Genomic DNA, 23,492 nt, shown 5'->3' on the forward strand with positions numbered 1-23,492 from the left:
ATCTATCCATTATTTATCCATCTATCTATCTATCCATCTATCTATCCATCTATCTATCCATCTATCTATCCATCTATCTATCCATCTATCTATCCATCTATCTATCCATCTATCTATCCATCTATCTATCTATCCATCTATCTATCTATCCATCTATCTATCTATTCATCTATCTATCTATTCATCTATCTATCTATTCATCTATCTATTCATCTATCTATTCATCTATCTATTCATCTATCTATTCATCTATCTATTCATCTATCTATTCATCTATCTATTCATCTATCTATTCATCTATCCATTCATCTATCCATTCATCTATCCATTCATCTATCCATTCATCTATCCATTCATCTATCCATTCATCTATCCATTCATCTATCCATTCATCTATCCATTCATCAATCCATTCATCTATCCATTCATCTATCCATTCATCTATCCATTCATCTATCCATTCATCTATCCATTCATCTATCCATTCATCTATCCATTCATCTATCCATTCATCTATCCATCTATCTATTATCTATATTATTTATTGCTGTTAACCCTAGAACGCATACCTGGGGCCTCGCAGGCCTGCTAGGTCATTTGTTTTCTATGGTAGATTGAATTGCTTGCGCGTTCTAGGGTTGAAGCATTAAAAAACGCAGGGACCAACCTGCAAAAAAAGCAACAAAACACGGTAAAAACGCATGCGTTTTTCGGTGTGTTGTTGGTGCGGTTTTTTAACACAGGTGCGCTAATTCTTCACTCAAGAAATTTCTTAAGAAATTTCTTGAGAAAAATCCTTTTTCTAGTGCGCACATAGCCTTAAACATGAATAACGGAGCTTGAGCCACGACTTGTATCAAGAAGGAATATTTAGACCACAAAAAAAAAAACAAAAAAAAAAACAAAAAAAAAAACACAGGCGTGTGAGCTGCCACATAAGACTATGATGGATATGTGTTCTCTTTGGTTTGAAAATACGAATATAAGTGGTTCGTGAAAAACAGACGTGTAAATTAGGCCAAAAATCCAGATTAAAAATGTTAAAATTGCTCCGAATTGAGGCTTATCCTGTTCCTGATTAACAAATTGTCCTTTTTTCACTTAGATTTTTCCTTCAATTTTTCCAAGAGTCATACATTTTTTTTTATTTTTGCATCTACATATTCAAATGTGTGCTTGTTTTTTTGGGGGAATTGTACTAATTATTTTTTTCCATACAATCTACTGAAAAACAGATATTTTATAACCAAAACAAACAAAAAAAACCTAACAATTTATTTGTGCCACTATTTTATGAGACCCATAATTTTTTTTAATCTTTCGTCGAAATGTGTGGCGAGCTGTTTTTATTGGAACCATTTTTGATACCTCAATTTGACCTGAAATCTTGTAACACTAATGAGTCAAATGACACCAGGGAGGGGAAAAAGGCTAATTAGGCACAACTTTGCCATTTTTCCTTATGGATGTACCGTATTTTTCGCTTTATAAGACGCACCGGAATATAAGGCGCACCCCAAACTTAGACATAAAAAAAAGAAAAATGGGGTCCGTCTTATACTCCGGTGTTCTCTTACCGGAGGGGGGCAGCAGTGGTGGTGAAGCGGGGTCACAGGAGGCACAGGTTGTGCTGGCAGGCGCGGCGGGTCAGTGGCAGCGGGGTCCGTGGTTGCAAGTGCCGTGGCGTCCGTGGTTGCAGGCTCGGTGGCGTCCGTGATGGCAGGAGCCGTGGGGTCCGTGGTGGCGGCAGCAGCGGTGGCGGGTGAGCCGTGCAGCAGGCTGGTGCAGTGAGTGTCCGCACTCCCGGTTCAGTGGTGGCAGTGGCGGCGGCGACGGCTCAGTGGTGGGAGCGGCGGGGACTGCTCAGTGGTGGAGCAGACGGATGCAGTGTTTTCCCAGTGTGTCCGCGGTCCCGATTCAAGTAATGGCGCCCGGAGCGACGCATGCGCAGATGGAGCTCTCATCCAAGAGCTCCACCGGCGCCATAATTTGAAAGTGGGACCGCGGACAACTGGTAACATGCTGCACAGCCGCCCGCCCCGCATGCACAGAGTGGCAGCCAGCAGGCTGCCCGCCCACCCTGCGTACAAGCCGCCGGGTACCTGTGCTTGCGTGCGGTGGCAGCCGGGTGCCCATGGCTGTGTGCGGGCGGCAGCTGGGTGACTGTGTGAGGGCGGCAGCCGGGTGCCTGTGTGAGGGCGGCAGCCGGCTGCCGCCCGCACGGGCACCTGACTGCCGCTCGCACACAGCACCCGGCTGCCGCCCGCACACAAGCACAGGTACCCGGCTGCCGACCCCACACAGCACCCGGCTGCCGCCCGCACACAGCCACGGGTACCCGGCTGCTTGCATGCAGCCACAGGCACCCGGCCGCCCGATCGCCTCAGACAGGACCCCCCCCCAGGTACCGCTGTATAAGACGCACCCCCCATTTTCCTCCCAAATTTTTGGGAGGAAAAGTGCGTCTTATAAAGCGAAAAATACGGTACTCACTTTTGTTGCCAGATGTATAGAGATTAATGGCTGTGGTGAGGTATTTAGAGGGCACCAAATTTACACTGTTATATAAGCTCTATACTGACTACTTCACATTGTATCAAAGTGTCACATCTTCAGTGTTGTCCAATGGAAAGATGTAATAAAATATTTACAAAAATATGAAGGGTCTTTTTGTGATATACTCTATGTAGACATTTTCGGAGACCTGTACTTTTTTTCTACTTTTCAGTCTTTGTAGCAAGGTGAAGGCTTGATTTTTTTTAAGCATCGATATAATATTTTTATTTATACCATACTGGGGTACGTATGACAAATGTTTTTCCAGGATAACCTTGTATGCGGCTTGATTCATACGTCCTTCACAAAGTTTAATCTGCCCAATTTCTAGAGTAAGGTAATCTTTTCAGATGAGTCTAGTTTTCAGCTTTGCCTAACACCTAGTCGTCTAATGGTTAGACAGAGACCTGGAGAGGCGTACGAGCCACAGTGTCTTGCACCCACTGTGACATCTGGTGGAGGATCGATGATGATCTAGGGATCCTTCAGCAAGGTTGGAATTGGGCAGATTAAACTTTGTGAACGACGTATGCATCAAGCCGCATACAAGGTTATCCTGGAAAAACAGTTGCTTCCTTCTGTTCAGGCAATGTTCCCCAACTCTGAGGACTGTTTTTCCAGCAGGACAATGTTCCATGCCACACAGCTAGGTCAATCAATGTGTGGATAAAGGACCACCACATCAAAACCCAGTCATGGCCAGCCCAATCTCCAGACCTGAACCCCATTGAAAACCTCTGGAATGTAATCAAGAGGAAGATGGATAGTCACAAGCCATCAAACAAAGAACCTCTGCTTACATTTTTGCACCAGGAGTGACATAAGGTCACCCAAAAGCAGTGTGAAAGACTGGTGGAAAGCATGCCAAGACGCATGAAAGCTGTGATTAAAAATCATGGTTATTCCACAAAATATTGATTTCTGAACTCTTCCTGAGTTAAAACATTAGTATTGTTGTTTCTAAATGATTATGAAGTTGTTTTCTTTGCATTATTTGAGGTCTGAAAGCAATACATTTTATTTGTTGTTTTGACCATTTCTCATTTTCAGAAAATAAATAGAAAATGTATTGCTTGGAAATTCAGAGACGTTGTCAGTAGTTTATAGAATAAAAGAACAATTTACATTTTACTCAAAAATATAAAGAGAAAAATCTGAAAAACTGACAATTTTGTAGTGGTCTCTAAATTTTTGCTAGAGTTGTATATTTTGACTTACAACTGACATTTTTTCTGTATAGTGTAAGCGATCAAAGGTTTATGTAGCCTAAGGGGACTAATAAATAATGGGAAAAAGTTTTAAAAAAAATATACCCAATAAAAGATTCAATATATAAAAAAAATTTATTTTTCCCCCCCTTTAACCCCTTCAGCCCCCGGGCACTTTCCGTTTTTGTTTTTTGCTCCTTTTCTTCCGAGAGCCGTAACTTTTTTATTATTCCGTCAATCTTGCCATATGAGGGCTTGTTTTTTGCAGGACGAGTTGTACTTTTAAATGAAACCATAGGTTTTACCATATATTGTACTGGAAAACAGCAAAAAAATTCCAAGTGTGGAAAAACTGCAAAAAAAGTGTGATCGCCCAATAGTTTTTGGGATGTTTTATTCACGGTGTTCACTATATGGTAAAACTGATGTGTTGTTGTGATGCCTCAGGTCGGTGCGAGTTTGTAGACACCAAACATGTATAGGTTTACTTGTATCTAAGGGGTTAAAAAAAAAATCACAAGTTTGTCCAATAAAAGTGGCGTACGTTTTGCGCCATTTTCCGAAACACGTAGCGTTATCATTTTTCGGGATCTATGGCTCAGTGACGGCTTATTTTTTGCGTCTCGAGCTGGCATTTTTAATGGTACCATTTTTGCGCAGATGCTACGTTTTGATCGCCTGTTATTGCATTTTGGGTAAAACATGCAGCGACCAAAAAACGTAATTTTGGCGTTTGGAATTTTTTTGCCACTACGACGTTTACCAATCAGATTAATTGATTTTATATTTTGATAGATTGGGCATTTCTGAACGCAGCGATACCAAATATGTTTATATTTATTTATTTTTAACCCTTTAATTTTCAATGGGGTGAAAGGGGGGTGATTTGAACTTTTAGGTTTTGTTTTTTTTTATTGTTTAAAACTTTTCTTTTTTCTTACTTTTTTTTTTACTTTACTAGTCCCCCTAGGGGGCAATAGCGATCAGCAATCCGATCGCTGTTATCTATCTGCTGATCACAGCTATACAGCTGTAAACAGCAGATTCAGTCACTTCCGGTTTCCCTCTGCTCCGTGCCAAGGAAAAACGAAAGTGAAACAGGCGTCATCACATGACCCTGTGCTACGATGGCAACCACCGAACGTCACGTGATCACTCACGTGACTTCCGGTGGGGGCGGCGGTAAGTAAAAAACATGGCCGCGCGCATATAGATCTCGCTGCCAGACTTTAGCAGCGAGATTTAGGCTATGTGCGCACTGGGAAATGGAATTTTCTTGAGAAAATTCCGCATGCTCTCAAATATTACCGCACCTGCGGTAAAAAAAACCGTGGCAAACCGCACCTGAAAACCGCATGCGGTTTGCCGCGGTTTCACTGCGGTATTGTTCGCGGTATTGCCGCGTGCGGGTTGGGATGTGCTTTATTGCATTCAATGCAATAAGGCACATTGAAAAAGAAAAAAAAAAAAAGTCATTTAATTCTGAGATAGTAGATAGATAGACAGAGGGATAGATAGATAGACAGACAGATAGAGGGATAGATAGATAGACAGACAGACAGACAGACAGACAGACAGACAGACAGACAGACAGACAGACAGACAGACAGACAGACAGAGGACAGATCGCTGCATTTCACACGGTCGGCAGTGAGTTCACATTACCGGCCGTGGGAAATGACCGGTAATTACCTCTGCTGTCTGCTGCATTCATTCAGCGCTGTGTCTGTGACAGTCGCGGCTGGATGTGAGCAGCGCAGGACCTGTGGATTACGCCGGAGCTTTGGTGCGGGAGGGGTTAATAAAATGGTGAACGAGGCTTGTTTGTTTTATTTAAAATAAAGGATTTTTCGGTGTCTGTTTTTTCACTTTACTTACGGGTTGATCATGTCAGCTGTCTCATAGACGCTGCCATGATCAAGCCTGGAGTTAATGGCGGTGATGCACCACCATTAACGCCTTGTATTACCCTGACTGCCACTGCTACACGGCGGCAGGAAGAGCCGGGGACACGCCGGTGCTGCCGCATAATGCATGCAACAGTCCCGGGGCAGCTGCGGCTGATATTCTCGGCTGCGGGAGGTGGGAGTGAGGCGGGGGACATTAACCCTGCCCCTCTCCCTCCCCAGCCTGAGAATACTGGGCCGCCGCTGTGTGCTTACCTCGGCTGGAAGGTAAATATACAGCGGAGCCCACGTGCTTTGTTTTCTATATTTCCGTTTGCTTTCTATGTGTGTTCTATGTGTCCTGTGTATGTGATCTATGTCTGTGATGTCTGTGTCTGTGATGTGTGTGTGTTTACTCTCTGCTCCGCTTCCTCTTCCTGTAATGACATCACTTCCCTGCAAAACCGCAGACAAGAGATGCACATTACCGGAGGTAAACCGCGAAATACCGCAGGGAATAACGCAGGAAAACGCAGTGAACCGCACAGAATTTGCTTCCTGTGTTATTCCCTGCGGGATTTCACGATTAACATTGGAGTCAATGTAGTGAAATCCCGCAGCGACGTGCGGAAAAGAATTGGCATGCAATTGTTTTTGCTGTGGGAATCCCGCAGCAAAACATGCAGCTGTCAAATTCCGCCTAGTGCGCACAGGATTTTTTTTGCCCATAGGTTTTGCTGGTGATTCACTGCAGAGATGTTATGAACATTTTCTGCAGCGAAACATGCAGCAAAACCGCAAAAAATCCGCGGCAAAATCCGGTAAGTGCGCACATAGCCTTAAGGGGTTAAATGTTGCGAGTGGAAGCGATTCCACTCGCAACATGCAGGCACACATGTCTGCTGTTGAAAACAGCTGATATGTGTGCCGACCGTCGCCGCCTGCCCGCGGCAGGGGGCGGGGCTTAACGGGACACGATCCTTGACGGATAGATCTGTGCAAGGTCGTGAAGGGGTTAAAAAGAATGAAACAAATATAGAAATATATGCTGTATTCTTAAAAGTTTAATCTATTAAAATTTGGAATCAATTAACCTCTAAGGAAAAGACTGTAAAGAGAAAAAAAAAATTGGCAGAACTGCACCTCCCTAAAATCACAGTCCCCCCAAAAATGTAACAATATGCAATCAAAGCATCATATTTACAAGAATATGGAAATCAATTAAAACATCAGCTCACTGCACAAAAAACAAGACCTCACTCAGCGATATTAACTGAAAAACTAATGTAATGGGTCTTGGAAAATTGTGGCATAAAGCATTTTTTTTTTTTCAATATTCAGAATATTTTTTTCATCAATTAAAGAAGCATTCTCAATTTTTTTCTTGAGCAGCACAAGTGTCTGCAGCCAACTTAGTTCTTGTGGGGATGGGCAGAGCAAGCCCTCCTCCAAAAGTGACAGTACTGGCCAGTTTCCTTTAACTACTGTCATTTTTCTGAAACCTACAGCATTACCATTATATTTACATAAAGAGCTAACAGTGCATTTGAACAATTACACAGCTCAGGAAACTTCGAACAGTGGTTAGGAGACCTATGGTGGAAGTAGAGACTGTGGAGCTCAGGTATTGTGATTATGCAGGACTGATAATAGCAGCACTGTCAGGAGTTGACAGGGAGGGAGAGGGAGGTGGGCTGCTAACTGCTGTAAAGAAATCAATGGGCTTCAGACAGCTGACTGGAATCTTAGGAGTTCAAGGGAAGGTCTCAAATATTTTCTTATAGTTCTGAAGAAAAGTTTATTTATAACTATATAAAGGGTACAGTGGAACCTCGCTTAACGAGTAACCCAGTTAACGAGAATTTCTCTTAACAAGCAAAACTTTCTGTAAATTTGTAACTCTGTTTACGAGAAAGCTTTGCTGTACGAGCAAAATCCTCACCGCACACACTTCCGGTTCCGTACATCCACCGCGCTCTAACCCGCTCTTGCAGTCCGCACAAACACACACACACATACAGCATTATTGCTCACCTTACCTTCCGTTCCATCGCTGGCCTCATGGTTCTTGTAGTTCCACGGCACATCGCGATGAGAGAGAAATCCTCGCGGTCAACTACAAGATCCAGGAGGCCGGCAATGGAAGCCAGGGCTCCTGCTTTTGAGGTCAGCGCTCTGGGTGCAGAGTTCCTCCTTCCTCGTGATGGTAACCAGATACACAGCCCGTACTAGCGAACAGCAAGTCCCAGGAGACCGGCGATGGAACGAAAGGTAAGGTGAGCATAATATGTGTGTGTGTACGTGCGTGCTTGTGTGTTTGTGCGTGTTTGTACGTATTTGTACGTGTTTGTACGTGTGTGGAATGACACAATAGGCGACCAGGATTGGACATTTAACAAGTTGTAGAACGAATTGTCTGCATTGCAATGATTTCCTATGGGACATCTTGCTTTGCTGAACGAGTAACTTGGTTAACAAAAGCACACTCCCAGAACGGATTGTTCTCGTTAACCAAGGTTCCACTGTATCTTATAATAATATTTGCTATTTACTGTTGCCACTGGGGGCTGCAATTTTTTTTTCCTGGTTGTGCAAGTGTCAGAGTATGACACACACAGAAAATATGGCAGTAACATGAGAAAACTGCAGTAGGTGTTAGACCCTACCTCGCTGTAGCTGCCTCAGCTGTGAACTATGCACTCCTGTCATGTACAGTAAATAGCTGTCGGTAGAGCCCATGCTGGACTAAAATTTCCTTCTGTTACAGTTACTGTTATCAGAGCAGAGCACCAGGCGCAATTAGTGGTGAGCACAAATCTGGGCAACAGGGCTGAATTGGTGACTTAGGACAGCGGTGAGAACTGGTCACTGGATGAAGTCTCAGCCACAACCCTGGTGCCCAAACCTCTGCCCACCTCTAACGGCTGGATCAGAGGGCTCAAGCCATCAAAGATTTGACTGCTCCACCAAGTACCGATGAGCAGGGACTAGGGCCGGTTAACTGCCTCCCCTCCAAAGCCTCCTCCTATGTCATTTTCAACTGGTGTTAATTGTATTTGTTCCGGCAAAAGCCGGGTGGCAAGCTTTCCCAGGAACAGCTTCCTCTCGGACCCAGCATTCTCTGTAACAGATACAACTTAGGCTAGTTTCACACTACGTCTTTTTAACATCCGCTGAAAACGTTTTTTTAGCGGAAGTACGGATCCTGCTTTTACAGCAAATAACGTATGCAAACGCACATGTTATTTTGCAGGATCCTGCACTGGATATTTAGGGGCGGGCATTGGAGTCATGTGATCGGGAGTGAGGGGAGCTAGACTGGGAGGAGGCTTCTGACAGCTGCAGACGCTGGTAACCAAGGTAAACATCGGCCTTGGATACCCGATATTTATCTTGGTTACGAGTGTCTGCAGCTGCTAGGAGCAGGGCTGCCTGCACGCGTAACCAACGTAAACATCGGGTAACTAAGAGAAGTGGTTACGCGATATTTACCTTGGTTACGAGTGTCCGCAGCTCTCAGGTGGGAGAGAGAGGAAGGGGGAAAGACAGAGATAGAGAGAGAGGGGGTGAGGGAGGGAGTAGAGAGATAGACAGATCACTGGAGACTGGTTCTGGGCATGCTCAGTACTTTCTGGGCATGCTCAGTACAAAAGCAGGATCCTGTTACAACGCAACTGAACGCATTCTGCTAGGCAGGATCCAGCACTCATTGAAATGCATTGCAGCTCGCGGCGCAATGTGAAGGATCCTGTGAGATGCGTTATTTTGACAAAGCAAAAAAACGCTACATGTTGCGTTTTTGAAACATGTTAAAATAACGCAAAAGGACGGATCCTGCGTCTAACGGACGCAAACGCATGCGAACGCAGGTGGACGCGAGTCCATTGAAAATGCATTGAAGTGAAAACGGATTTGCACAGGATCCGTACTTCCGTTAAAATAACGTTTTCAACGGATGTTAAAAAGACGTAGTGTGAAACCAGCCTTACAGCAGTTGAAGAACCTAATAACATAGGAGAAGGCATTAAAAGGTGGCGGTGTATATGGTGCCACCCAAATGGCGGCCCTGGTCACTGCTAATTACTGTGTTCAGGTTGCAGCAGCTGGCAATGATTTGACTGCTACGCTCAGTACTGTAAGTAGTGTTGAGCGGTGATCAGATCCAGCATTAGGTTATGTGCACACATTGGGTTTTTGTTGCGTTTTGGTGACAAAAGCTGAAGGATTTCCTAGTAGAAGCAAAGTTAATAAGCTTCCTGAAGGTTCATGCACAAGTTGCTCATTTTTTCCTTGCCGTTTTGCAGCACATTCATATCTGCAGCATGTCCATTCTTGCACCATTTAGAGCAGATTTCACTCATACTAATGAGTAAGGATAAATCAGCAACAAAACGCATATAAAGTGCAACAAAAACGCGTGTATTTGAGGCGTTTTTTCCTGCCAACACATCAGGATTTGCGGCAGAGTATTCTGTTGCAAATTCTGAGTGTGTGAGCATACCCTTAGGGAAGCATTCCCAGGAACAACTTACCCAAGGACCCAAAAACCGATGAAGAATCGGATAACATATGGTAATAAGCAATGAGTGGTGACCAGGACACACTACACACCCCCTACAACCACTCCTATGTTATTAGGTCTTCAGCCACGGTAAAAGCTGGACCTTTTCCTTGGAAGCTGTGTGGCAAGCTTTCCCAAGAGCCTAAAAACATAGGAGGGGGAAGAGAGCAGAGGCGGAAAGTGTTTGCATTCATACCCCTTCCCTAACACCGGACATGCAAAAAAAAAAATAAAATCTGACCCATGAAAATATAAAATTAAAAATGCCACTGCACTGTTATCCCAAACTTTATCCTCCCATTGTTTTTGAAAACACCCAAATGTGGAGGGGGAAGAGCGATGTCACACACGTCCGGAGATCCTGCCCACATTTACTACAGTGGTAATGTGAGCTAGCATGGAGCCACATTGTTGTATAGCATGGGATGTGATATGCTAATGACACTCGGCTTACGTTCTGCTGAGAGCATGACCCGAGTGTACCGTGATGCAATCTTCTCACATGCGATTATCGACACACAAGTATGGAGTAGATGGAGAGATTAATCTCCCAATCTTCTCCATTGCCTGTCTGCGTATATCTGATGACATCTGAGTGCAGTCCGATGCTTCACAAGTATCCAAAGACTTGTACGGGTGAGCATTATCGGGAGACATGCTGCCAAACGCGACATGCTGGGATTTTTCTCTCATGCCGACGTGGCATGAAAAAAAAAACACGCAGATCTGCTCTGCCTCATTGAATAACATTGGTCAGAGTGCGTGGAGAGATTTTCTGACATTGCTCGAGTCCGATTCATACGCTTGTGTGACCCCGGCCTTACACTTTGTTTTCATGTCAAAATGTGAACAGCTGCTCCCCCTAGTGTTTAAAAGCTGATAATATCTAAACGTTTTCAATCATTACTCATCTTTTATAACATAATAAAGTTTAATTCTTTTACAAATATTGTAACTTTAACAGTTAATTATTTCAATTGTTACTTTTTTTTGAGGATACATTCCCTTTTGTCGTGGTATGCAACTACTGTGCATACTTGATAAAAACAGCAGAAAGTAGGGGCAGAGACTCTGATTCCAGGGTTGTTAAACTAACTAGGCTGCTTAGTGTAGTTTTGCTAAAATTACTAATTAATGAGTAGTAGATTATCATTAGAGGACTACTAGGCGTCCTGCAGGTAGTCCAGCATATTCATGATTTCTGTATAACTACTAGATCTCCAGCAGAGAAAACATTGATTTTATCAAAATGACAGCAAACACCTCAGTAAGTGACACATCGCTGGAATCAGGGTCTCTGTCTCTACATTATGCTGCTCTCAGATGAGGCTGCATATTTTTGCTGCGCCAAAACTATAGCATCTTACAGTTCCAGCAAAGTGGGTGGCTTTATTGAAAGCTTATGTCCGCTGTGCTTTTTCTTTTTTTTTTTACTCTGAGTAAATTGACCTACGGTGCATGTTTCAAATTCATAGCATGTTAATTTCTCAACTGTATGCTGTTTTTATGTGCAGATTTTCCCCAAAGACTTGCATTAGTGGAGAAGAATCCGCAGGAAAAAAATGCATAGGCGTTTTAAGTGCGTTTCCGCTGCAGAGACACACAGTCATGTGAGAGTTACATGAGTTTTGATATGTCAAAGTTTTGTCAATGCTAAAATAACAAAGTATCAAAAGCAAAGCAGCTTTATTTGAAGCATGACATAGCCGAAAAACAAAAAAAACACAGCTTCAAAAAAACGCAATAAAAATTATATTATAATATTATATTATATATATATATATATATATATATATATATATATATATATATATCTATACACACACACACACACATGTATATATATATACACATACATATATATATATATATATATATATATATACACACACACACATACATACACACACACACATTATATTATATATGTGTATATACTGTGTATATATATATATATATATATATATATATTATATATATATATATATATATATTATATACACACACATACACACAAGCTGTACTACCCGGGTTAATAACTGTTAACAAAATAGAATGTATTAACAAAAATTTATTCTGCACACAATATCCGCTGCCCGGGATAGTAACTGTCTCTGTTTCTCTCCCATTTTCTGTCTGTCTCCCCCTCTGTATATATCTCTCCCATTCTCTGTCTGTCTTCCCCTCTGTATATATCTCTCTATCTCTTTGTCTCTTTCCCCGTCTGTCTCTTTCCCCGTCTGTCTCTTTCCCCGTCTGTCTCTTTTCCTCTTTCCCTGTCTCTTTACCTGTCTGTGTCTGTCTCTTAACCGGTCTCTCTTTCCCTGTCAGTCTGTCTCTTTGTCTGTGTCTGTCTCTTACCCTATGTCTGTTTCTTACCCTGTCTGTGTCTGCCTCTTTCCCTGGCTGCATTGTGACACACCAACATTCCATATAAGGGCGTGGCTGCGCATTCTTCTGAAGTTCTGGCTGCACTGTGGCTCCCAGATCCATTCGCTTTAATGGAGGCAGGTTTTTTGGCGAATAACTGTGAAGTGCGGGGTTAAAATTTCCCCTCGAAACATAACCTATGACGCTCTCGGAGTCCAGAAGTAGGAGTGTGCAAAATTTTGTGGCTGTAGCTACGACGGTGCAGATGCCAATCCCGGACATACACACATACATTCAGCTTTATATATTAGAGATTTTTTTATATATATATTATATATGTAAAAAAAACTCACTCGAAAAAGGCAAGTAACTTAATGTACAAAATAGGTGCAGAAGTGCTGCAACACCAAAACTCACTGACAGCTCATTGTGGGAACGTAGTAGCCTAAGGGCCAAAAGAAGCATAATCGTTCAAGCCATGTCCAAAAAATCACCCATCAGTGGTATGCTATATTGACATGAGGGTATATAATATAAAACACAAACACGTACACCGCGCAATAGTCATTAAGAAAAAATGGATGATTTTTCATTTGTATAGTCATCCCTTTTTATACATTGGCTGTTTTAACTTGCAGTAAGCACTAAACAGAATTCATAGGGACACGGTCACCAGGTTTCTGCTACCTTATCTGAGAGCAGTATAACTTAGGAAGAGACCCTTATTCCAACAATGTACTACTTAGTTTATTGGGTGCAGCAGTTGAGCCACAATCAAAGATTTTAGATGTAGCAAATAGCAGAGCTCAGAAACTTAACTGCGCCCACACCAGGCTCTGTATGTACATTGTATATTGACACCTACTGGTGATACAAACAATCATTGTATGAAAACAACAGCACACAGCCTGTTAAGTGACACGTCGCTGAAATCTGTGTGTGACGCATCCTCTATACTAGCTGCTGTCTGCACATTACATAGCAAAAATCTGTTGACATATTTCCTCTAAAGAACTGCAAGGTTATCTGTTAGTTGAAATTTATGCACCTATAGACAAGTGTAGGCAAATCTCATTGAAGCTACAGAGATGACTAGTCCATGCTGTGACTTTATAAAAGTGTGGAAATTCGATTTGTGAAAAGAAAACAGTCCCCTACATACAGTTGAAACCAGAAGTTTACATACATTATCTAAAAAGACACATCTGCATGTTTTTCTCACTATCTGACATGAAATCAGAATAAACCTTTCCCGTTTTAGGTCAATTAGGAATCAAAATTATTTATATTTGCCAAATGCCAGAATAATGAGAGAGAATGTTTTATGGCATTTTTATTACTTTCTGCAAAGTCAAACATTTACATACACTAAGAGTACTATGCCTTTAAACAATATGGGACAGCCCAAGTGATGAGGTCATGTCTTTGGAAGCTTCCGATAGGTTTATTGGCAACATCTGAGTTAATTCAAAACATTTGTGGATGTATTATTCCTTTAGAATGTAAGCCCGCAAGGGCAGGGCCCTCTTCCCTCTGTACTAGTCTGTCTACTGTAACTTTTATATGTATTCTGTATGTTACCCCCTTCTCATGTACAGCACCATGGAATCAATGGTGCTCTATAAATAAAAAATAATAATTTTAATGCACACCTGAAACACACTGCTTCTTTGTGTAGGGTCATGTGAAAGTCAACAGAAATCAGCCAAGATCTTAGGAACAAAATTGTGGACTTGCACAAGTCTGGTTCATCCTTGGGTGCAATTTCCAGATACCTGAAGGGCCTCATTCATCTGTGCAAACAATTATACGCAACTACAAACAAGATGGGAATATCCAGCCATCGTACCGCTCAGGAAGGAGACGGGTTCTGTGTACCAGAGATGAGTGTGCTTTGGTCAGATATGTGCACATCAACCCAAGGACAAAAGCAAAAGACCTTAGGAAGATGCTGGCGGAAGCTGGTAAGATTATGTCATTATCCACAGTGAAATAAGTACTGTATCATCATGGGCTGAAAGGCAACTCTGCCAGGAAGAAGCCATTACTCCAAAAGAAACATAAAAAAGCCAGATTGTTTGTAAATGCACACAGGAACAAAGACCTTAAATTTTGGAGACATGTCCTGTGGTCTGACAAAACTAAAATTGAACTGTTTGGCCATAATGTCCATTGTTACATTTGGAGAAAAAATGGTGAAGCTTTGAAGCCTAATAAAAACATCCCAACAGTGAAACACGGGGTGGCAGCATCATGTTGTGGGGTTGTTTTGCTGCCGTAAGGACTGGTGCACTTCACAAAATAGATGGCATCATGAGGAAAGAAGATTACCGTATTTTTCGGACTATAAGACGCACCGGAATATAAGACGCACCCTTGTTTTACAGGAGAAAAAAATAGAAAAAAAAATAAAATTAAAGTAAAAGAATGTGGTCATGACACACTGTTATTTTACTGCTAACAGTGTTACTGAGGTAATAATATCCCCAAATTCTGTCCTCCTATCCCCCATTCTGGGTACCTTCCAGGTATATATGGCCCCTATTGTGGAATATGTATGTTCCCCATCATTATATGTGTGATCCTCCAATCTGATGTGTGTGTGTGATATATATATATATGTGTGTATATGAGTTATATACTGTGTGTGTGTGTGGTTGTGTGTATATAGTGTGTGTGTGTGTGTGTGTGTATATATATTTTTATATATATATATATATATATATATATATATATATATATATATATATATATAGATATATCTATATAGATATATATCTATATATATATATATATATCTATATATATATATATATATAGATATATATCTATATATATCTATATATATATATATATAGTTATATACTGTGCGTGTGTGTGTGTTTGTGTGTGTATATAGTTATATAGCGTGTGTGTGTGTGATAGAGATATATAATATATATATATATATATATATATAATATGTATATATATATTATATATAATCCAACCCCATCCAGGTGTACAGTAATGCCTATACTATATTATTTATTGCCTTACTTTTACTGATGTGCTGATCACCATGCTTCAGTTTGGTCCTGGCATTACAAACAAAGTCTGCCATATCTGAAGAGGACCTGAAGTGATGTAATGAAGAGGCAGGGCACTGTGCTGTTCTGTGCTGCTCTGGCCACCCCTCTGCATTACATCACTGTAGGTCCTTGTCAGCTACGGGAGACTGAGCAGAGGCAGCAGGAGCAAAGTGAAAGTAATTTGAGCCCTCAGCACAGAGACTGCGGCTGTGCTGTGAAGGTATGCCGTGCTCTGGCCCGGACACTGCAGTGATCTGCACATCCTCCGGGCGAGACATGACTGCAGCAGCACCCTGCTCCTGCCTCCTAAACAGCGGACACAGTCTCCCCAACAGTCTCCCCAGCCGCTGCAGGAAGCCGGCATCTGGAGCTCCCATGTGTGTCCGCTGTTTACATTAAACAAGTATTCATTAGCTGCTCCTCACACCCGCTGAGTCTGACTGCAGAGAGAGGTGGGCGGGGAGCAGCTAATGAATATTCACTGACTTTAAGCAGCGGGTACACGTGGTTTCTCCAGCAGCCGGCATCCTGCAGCAGCGACCCTCCCTGCCTCCTGGTATCCCACTGCATAGCGCTGACTCCCCACAGCTCCATACCCCGCAGCTTCAGACCATAAGACGCACCCCACACTTTCCTCCCAAATTTGGAGGAAAAAAAGTGCGTCTTATGGTCCGAAAAATACGGTATGTGGCAATATTGAAGCAACATCTCAAGACATCAGCCAGGAAGTTAAAGTTTGGGCGGAAATGGGTCTTCCACATGGACAATGAACTGAGGCATATGTCCAAACTGGTTACAAAGTGGCTTAAGGATAACAAAGTCAATTTTTGGAGTGGCCATCACAAAACCCTGAATTCAATCCTAGTGAAAACTTCTGGGCAAAGCTGAAAAGGCAGGTGTGAGCAAGGCGATCTACAAACACGGCTCAGTTACACCAGTTCTGTCAGGAGGATGGGCCCAAATTCCTACCAGCTATTGTGAGAAGCTTGTGGAAGGAGATCAAAAATGTTTTACCCAAGTCATACAGTTTAAGGGCAATGGTACCAAATATTAATGAAATGTATGGAAACTTTTGAGTTTGCAGAAAGTAATAATACCTTAATACATTCTCCCTCTCTCTCATTATTCTGGCATCTGGTAAATATACATATATTTGGTTCCTAACGGACCTAAAACGGGAAAGGTTTATTGTATTATATTTATGCACATGCATGTGTCTTTTTAGGTTGTGAAAATCCAAGTTTATGAAGTCTGAAAATTCAGCCACTTTTTGACTGACATTTGCACTTCTCCAGATAATATCCGGGCGGGTTATGCACGCGATTCCCGATATGCACGCAATACCCCGATTAGCTGCAGCTACGATATCGTCTGCTGCAGCTAATCGGTAAGATCCGCTGTTCTCCAGTCCTGTAGTGACCGCGGTCATAACAAGATCTGAAGAAGCGAGGGCGCATGCGCCGCCCTCTCAGACACAAAACTGGGTAATGCGGGCTTCAAAAACATGGCGCCGGAGCTAAGCGCCATGCGCAGGCGCCAACTCCGACGCCGTGTTACTGAAGAGAGAAATTTTGCATACAGCCAGAGAGAGGGAGGAGCAGGCGGCGGAAAGAGAGGGGGGGTTGGGAATCATGTCAGTCAAAAAGTGGAAGAATTTTCAAACTACACAAACTTGGATTTCACAGCCTAAACATCCGAGCTGCCCCCTAATGGTATGTACCGCCTGTGCCTGATAGTGCCAGTACTGCACTGGCTGCACCTTATATACCAAAATCCTGATGTTGGGTTCCCTTTAAGTGTAACGTTAGTCTGAGATCTGTCTGCTTTTTAACCATATGAATTTAGGCATAGGATAAGTTTGTTTTTATTCACAAACCAGTTGGCCTCTCATCTGAACACTAGGAGGAGATTGATAAGATGTCATGCACTTATCTGCTACTGTAATCTGCTGCTGATTTTACACATACAAATCCATAGGTAACATCGGCTGCTTTTCTGTCCCATGTGGATCTAGCAGCTCTTCAGTCATTTTTGTTTCATTAAATAAACGTATTCCTTTAACAATCCAGGAGCAACTTTTATTACAAGTCCTCCTTGTACGGTTCTTGTTATTAAATTAAAGGTTAAGACTGAAATTAGCAGCTGGGTGTTACCAGATGTGTCCCTCCACAGTCACCGTCCAATATGTGCCAAGAGTATAGGGATACACCCAGATGTCACTATATCCATATCATCTCTAGAAGGGATATCATAGGAATACCAGTGCAAGTTTATAAGAAAAGATGTTCCTAAATCATTATTTAATAGGCAGTAGAAGTATTTGATTTATAAAAAAAAAACAACCAAAAAAAAAAACCAAAAAAAAAAAAACCACAACTGAAGTGTAAGCTAACTTATGAGTAAATCTTAATGACTGATGATGAGGGCAAGGGAAAAGATTATACAGGCTTTTTAGGGAACAGTAAAGCAGCACATGGACTAACTGAAAGTAAAGAGAATCTGTCAGTAGGATTAGTCCTCCTAAGCCGTCTATAGGGCCATGCAGGTCCTAGGAAGCTGAATAAAATGATATTTTGGCATCTGTGATCTGATGTCTTATTCCAGAGAAATCCGCATTTTTCTTAATATGGAAATGAGCGGTTAAGAACTTTGGGCCACACTTCTTTCCCTAAGAATCTGCCTCCACAGCTTATTTTAAATGAAAGTGGGTATTTCCAGTGGGAGACATGTAATGACTGACAGTCCACCCTTCTGATCTACATGTCTCACACTGCTAATGTGCCCTTTCATTTAGAATAAGCTCTGGAGGCAGATTCTCATAGAAGTCTGTTCGGTCCAAAGATCTTAACAGCTCATGTATGCATAAAGAAAAATGTGGATTTCTCTGGAATAATACATTGGCTCGCAGATTATACGACAAAAAATGCTAGTATAGAAGGCCAAGGGTATTTCCGCACGCTGCGTTCTTGATTTGACGACAAAAAAAAAAAAATGCACCCACTGGCAGACTTGGACAACTGTAAATACTGCTTTTGACAAAGAAAATGCATCCAAAACGCATGCGTTTTGAATGCCTTTTTGACAGTGCGCTCCCACGGCGATTCAGCTCTGCTACATCCCTGTTCTGTCAAAGCAGCACCATGGAGCATGACTGACCGCTGACAGCAGACAAACAGAGCCGAGCGATGAGAATGTACTCAGGCAGTAGTGCGGGGCCCACAGCTGTGACATCAGAGGTACACCTGAGTGCATTCTCAGTGCGCAGCTCTGTCTCTGTGTCGCGGCCTGATTTGCAATCACAGGTGATGGACTCCAGCTGTGACCGCAAATCACCTGAGTGGGGACACCGCTGATCACAAGGCTCACTTCAGTCACTCGGGTGATTTGCTGTCCAGGTGGTGGACTACAGCAGTGGCCACGGGTAACCTGAGTGACGTCACCGCTGATAGTGTGACTCACTTCAGTTGCTGCATGGAGCTCACAGCGACCAGTTGTGCTCTATGGCCCCTCGCTGTACATGTCAGATGTAGCAGTGCTGGAAGAGTCATGGGACCTCGTGTGGATTACGTCGGACCTGGAGGGTTGTGTTGGGGTTAATAAAGTGGTGAAAGAGGGTGTTTTTTTGTCTTTTATTTCAAATAAAGGATTTTTCGGTGTTCCTGTTTATTTACTTTCATTTACAGTTTAGTGATTGGGGGTGTCTCATTGATGCCTGCCATCACTAAGCTAGGACTTAGTGGCAGCTATAAGCTGCCATTAATTCCTTATTACCCAGATTGCCACCGAACCAGGGCATTCAGGATGAGCCGGGTAAAGTCCCGGGACTGTCGCATCTAATAGATGCGGCAATTGCTTGGGGCTGCTGGCTGATATTTTTAGGCTGGGGGGCTCCCAATAACGTGGGTCTCCCTAATCTGAGAATACCAGCCCTCAACTGTGTGGCTTTTATATTTGCTGGGTATCAAAATTGAAGGGGACCGCATGCCATTTTTTTTTTTTTTAATTATTTATTGTACTGCCTGATTTAGACCTGCCCACCGGCGGCTGTGATTGGTTGCAGCAAGATAGCTGTCACTCAGCGTGGCAGCACATCCGACTGGAACCAATCATAGGCGCCGGTGGGCGGGGGAAGCAGTGAATATGAGAAGAGCCTAATGAGTGGCCGGCACTTTCAGAAGCAGGAGAGGCCACGGGAGCAGTGTGACAGCTGTGCTGTGCCGGTGATCGGAGAGTATGAAGGAGACAGAAAGACAGACAGAGACCTGTATTTTTGTTGACCAGAACGGATCCAAAATGCAACCAAAACACTGTGCAAACATTTTGGTTGCGTTTTGACACACCTCACTCATTTAAATGGGTGGAACATTTTCACAAAACGCTATGAAGAAGTGACATGCTGCTTTTTTTTGCAATGCTTTTGGCAAATATTTGTGAAGCAAAACACTGTCTACATAAAAGCAAAGTGCAGATGGAAATTTTGACTTCTCAGACTTTGTTGGGGAAGCAAAATGCATGCAGTTTGTCATTGACACGGTGCAGTTTAAAACGCAACCAAAACGCAAGAAAAAACGCAACGTGCGCACATGGCCTTAGAAGGATTGATACTACTGACAGATTTTTCTTCATGAACATTAATCAATGGCATGTTGAGAGGGTCTCATCATTGGGAATCCCACTGCTAAATACAATACTGGATTGGAAGGTCACAGCTAAATCATTGTGTATATTGTAAAAACCTTTAAAAATAATCCTGTGACATTTTTATACCTAAAAAATGTTTGTCTTTAAAAACTTAATGTCATTTACCTTGGTTTGTCTCAAAATATCCTTTTAAGCCGAAATCTGAGTCTCTAGAAAACGTGCCTTGGAATATCCCTGCGCGGGGTGATTCCTTGGATGTGTATGGTTCCTGGACAGCTCTTTCTCTGGATGCACCTAAATCTTTTCCGACTGTCTGTAGCATGGACTCTTTGCTTAGTTGAGGGAGGAAATCTGTTAGCCTCAAGTTACTGATCTGAATGTCCCTTTCACCTTCTGTTTTGGGCTCTGTAGTAGTAGTAGTCCTATCTTTTTCCATACTCTGTAGGAAATGAAGTGGGGAGGAAGTGCTGCCCGTCAGCAAATAATCCTGCTCATCCTCAATAGCAATACCTGGAATTCCCGTCAGCACCTCCGAGTTCATGAAATAATTTTCATCCAACAGAGATTCTTCTGGTACCTTTGTAGTCTGCTTCTTGTAAAAGTTTCCTAAAATCACAGGCTCTTCTCCATTATTAATGTTAGCATCCATACTTTAACCTGTAGGAGGGAAAAAATAGACCCTTAGTAGATAGAAATGTTTGCGTTCACACCAACACGAGTAACTAGTACATTGCAGAGTGTAGATTTGTTGCGCTTTGTGTCTTACTTTGTCACTTTAGAATCTGCTATAACATTACAACAAAAAGCAATATATAGTGAAGCCTCTACAAAAGACCACCTCCTTGAGAAGACCACCCTTTTATCCAGACCCAATTTCTTGTGACAGATGCTCTTATATAACACTTTTTACATGTAATTTTGGATGGTCATCACTTCACAGGTTGCCTTTACTTGCAGAGATGGCTCATCTTTAGACAGCTGGTAGCCCAAAATGTTGTGAGCTTCCTGAAGACAAAAAACGCTAGAAGGTGATGACCGATAACTGCGCTTGGACTTCTTTGTTCTAGAAAGGAGTGTGTGGGTGTCCGTAATAATACTGCATCATGTTTCATCATATAGCGTATAAGGGTATGTGCCCACGATCAGGATAGCGTATAAGGGTATGTGCCCACGATCAGGACTCACTGTGTCCTGATGCGGGGCCGCGAGTCTCCTCTGCAGGGGAACACGGTAGACTGCAGCTGCTTGTACCCATGATCAGGGCTCAGTGCGTTGTGGTCTCTCGCTTGTGTTCTCCCTACGGAGGACGCATGCGAATCCACAGCAAACAATTGACATTCTGCGTTCTGAAAAGACGAACTGCAGGTCAGGGTTTACTGCAGAAAAAACAACCACAGTGGGCACGGGATTTCAAGAAATCCCATCCACTGTGCTTGTACTGTACAACGCAACATTTTGGATGCAGCAGAAGCACTATGCATCCAAAACGCAGCAAACACTGATCGTGGGCACGTACCCTATAAGGTCGGGGAGAATACTTCTTTATTATGCCCTGTGCCATTCGATTTTTGATCTTCTAATGCCACTGAACAGTCCCCATGTGATCAAGGCTTAACACCTTTAACCCTTTTTAAGGAAGCAGCCAATTTTCACTTTTGTGCTTTCATTTTTTCCTCCCCATCTTCCAAGAGCCATTAGTTTCTTTCTATTTTTTTTTGTCCATATAAATGTATGAGGACTTGTTTATTGCAGGACAAATCGTAGATTTCAATGACACTATTCACTTTACCATATAATTGGGGGAAAAAAGATTAGTGAGATAAAATGGTAACACACACACACACAATTATTATTCTAACAGCAGCAATAGAAAAGTCTTCGCAACAGGATTCTCCTGGTCAGTACGATGAGTAGGAAATACCAAAGCAATCAGATCTTTTTCTTTTTTCATCATTTTATGGCTTAAAAAAAAAGTCTAAATTTTACAAAAATAAAAAAATATTGTTTGTCTCCATTTTACATGCTTATTGCCATATTTTTCTCTTAATGGAGCACTGCGAGGGCGGCTTACTTTTTGCATGCCCACCTGTGGTTTATAGAGGTACAATTTTGAGTAACATACAAAATTCTGCTGGCTTTATAATGTATTTTTGGGATCTGGTGCAATGCAACAAATAAGCCATCACTGAGCTCCAGATCCTGAAAAATGAGAACACTACCGATCTGGAAAAATGGTGACAAAAGTGCAATTTTTTTAATTTTTTTTAAATTTTAATTTTTTTCCACCACTTAGATAAAAGTAAAACTATACAATTGGCATCTCAAAACTCATTCTGACCCGGAGAATCATAATGCCAGGTTAGTTTTACCATATAGTGAGCATAAATAAAAAAAAAAAAAATATGTAAAAATGTGGAATTGCACTTTTTTTTTGCAATTTCACTACACTGATTTTTTTTTTCCCCATTTTCCAGTACAGTATGTGGCAGAATCAATGATGTAGTTCAAAAGTACAACTCACCCAGTAACAAATAAGTCCTCATATGGCTATATTAATGGCAAAATAAAAAAGTTACGGCTCTCGGCAGAAAGGACAAACAAAAATTAAAAATGGAAAATCGCTCGGGGGTTATGTCTCATAGAGGGACTACAAAATAAAGTGAAAAGTAGAAGGGAAAAAAAAAAAAAGTATTTAAAAATATTAAATGAAATGTTAAAAAATGACGTCGTTTGAAACAAAATGAAATAAAAAGTCTGATTTATCAAAATATAAAATAATTTAAAGGGAGCCTGTCAGGTGCAATATGCACCCAGAACCATGAGCAATTCTGGGTACATATTACTATTCTCTGCCTAACTGTCCCTGTATATACTAGTATAGATAAAGAGAAAAACTATTTCTAAAGATCCTTCATGATATGTTTATGAGGTCAGGGACTAGTTCCCTGGGCGTTACCCTCTTTAGCTCATTTCGCCCTCTTAGGCTATGTTCGCACGTTGCGTTTTTTACCGCGTTTCTGCAGCGTTTTTGGCAGCAGCGTTTTTGCGCAAAAACGCATGCGTTTTTGATTTCCAGCAAAGTCTATGGGAAAAGCAGAAATCCTGTCTGCACTTTGCTTTTTGTTCAGCAGCGTTTAATTTGCATATTTGTGGTCAAAAACCATGCTGAAAAAGAAGCAGCATGTCAGTTGTTTTTGCC

The 23,492-nt window shown here is 42.1% G+C and overlaps 1 protein-coding gene across 3 annotated transcripts in view; it reads right to left on the minus strand.

Moving 5' to 3' along the window:
- The window catches only part of ZMYM4 (zinc finger MYM-type containing 4), a 197,527-nt gene that overhangs the window by 154,108 nt on the left and 19,927 nt on the right, over positions 1-23,492 (minus strand). For all 3 annotated transcript variants that reach the window (XM_075336018.1, XM_075336019.1, XM_075336017.1), the window contains exon 2: positions 20,459-20,950. In XM_075336018.1, the coding sequence (XP_075192133.1) occupies positions 20,459-20,942 (484 nt within the window). In that variant the 5' untranslated portion in view covers positions 20,943-20,950. The remainder of the gene's footprint in view (positions 1-20,458; positions 20,951-23,492) is intronic.

This window comes from Anomaloglossus baeobatrachus, chromosome 2, assembly GCF_048569485.1.
Source record: "Anomaloglossus baeobatrachus isolate aAnoBae1 chromosome 2, aAnoBae1.hap1, whole genome shotgun sequence".
Classification (NCBI taxonomy): Eukaryota; Metazoa; Chordata; class Amphibia; order Anura; family Aromobatidae; genus Anomaloglossus; species Anomaloglossus baeobatrachus.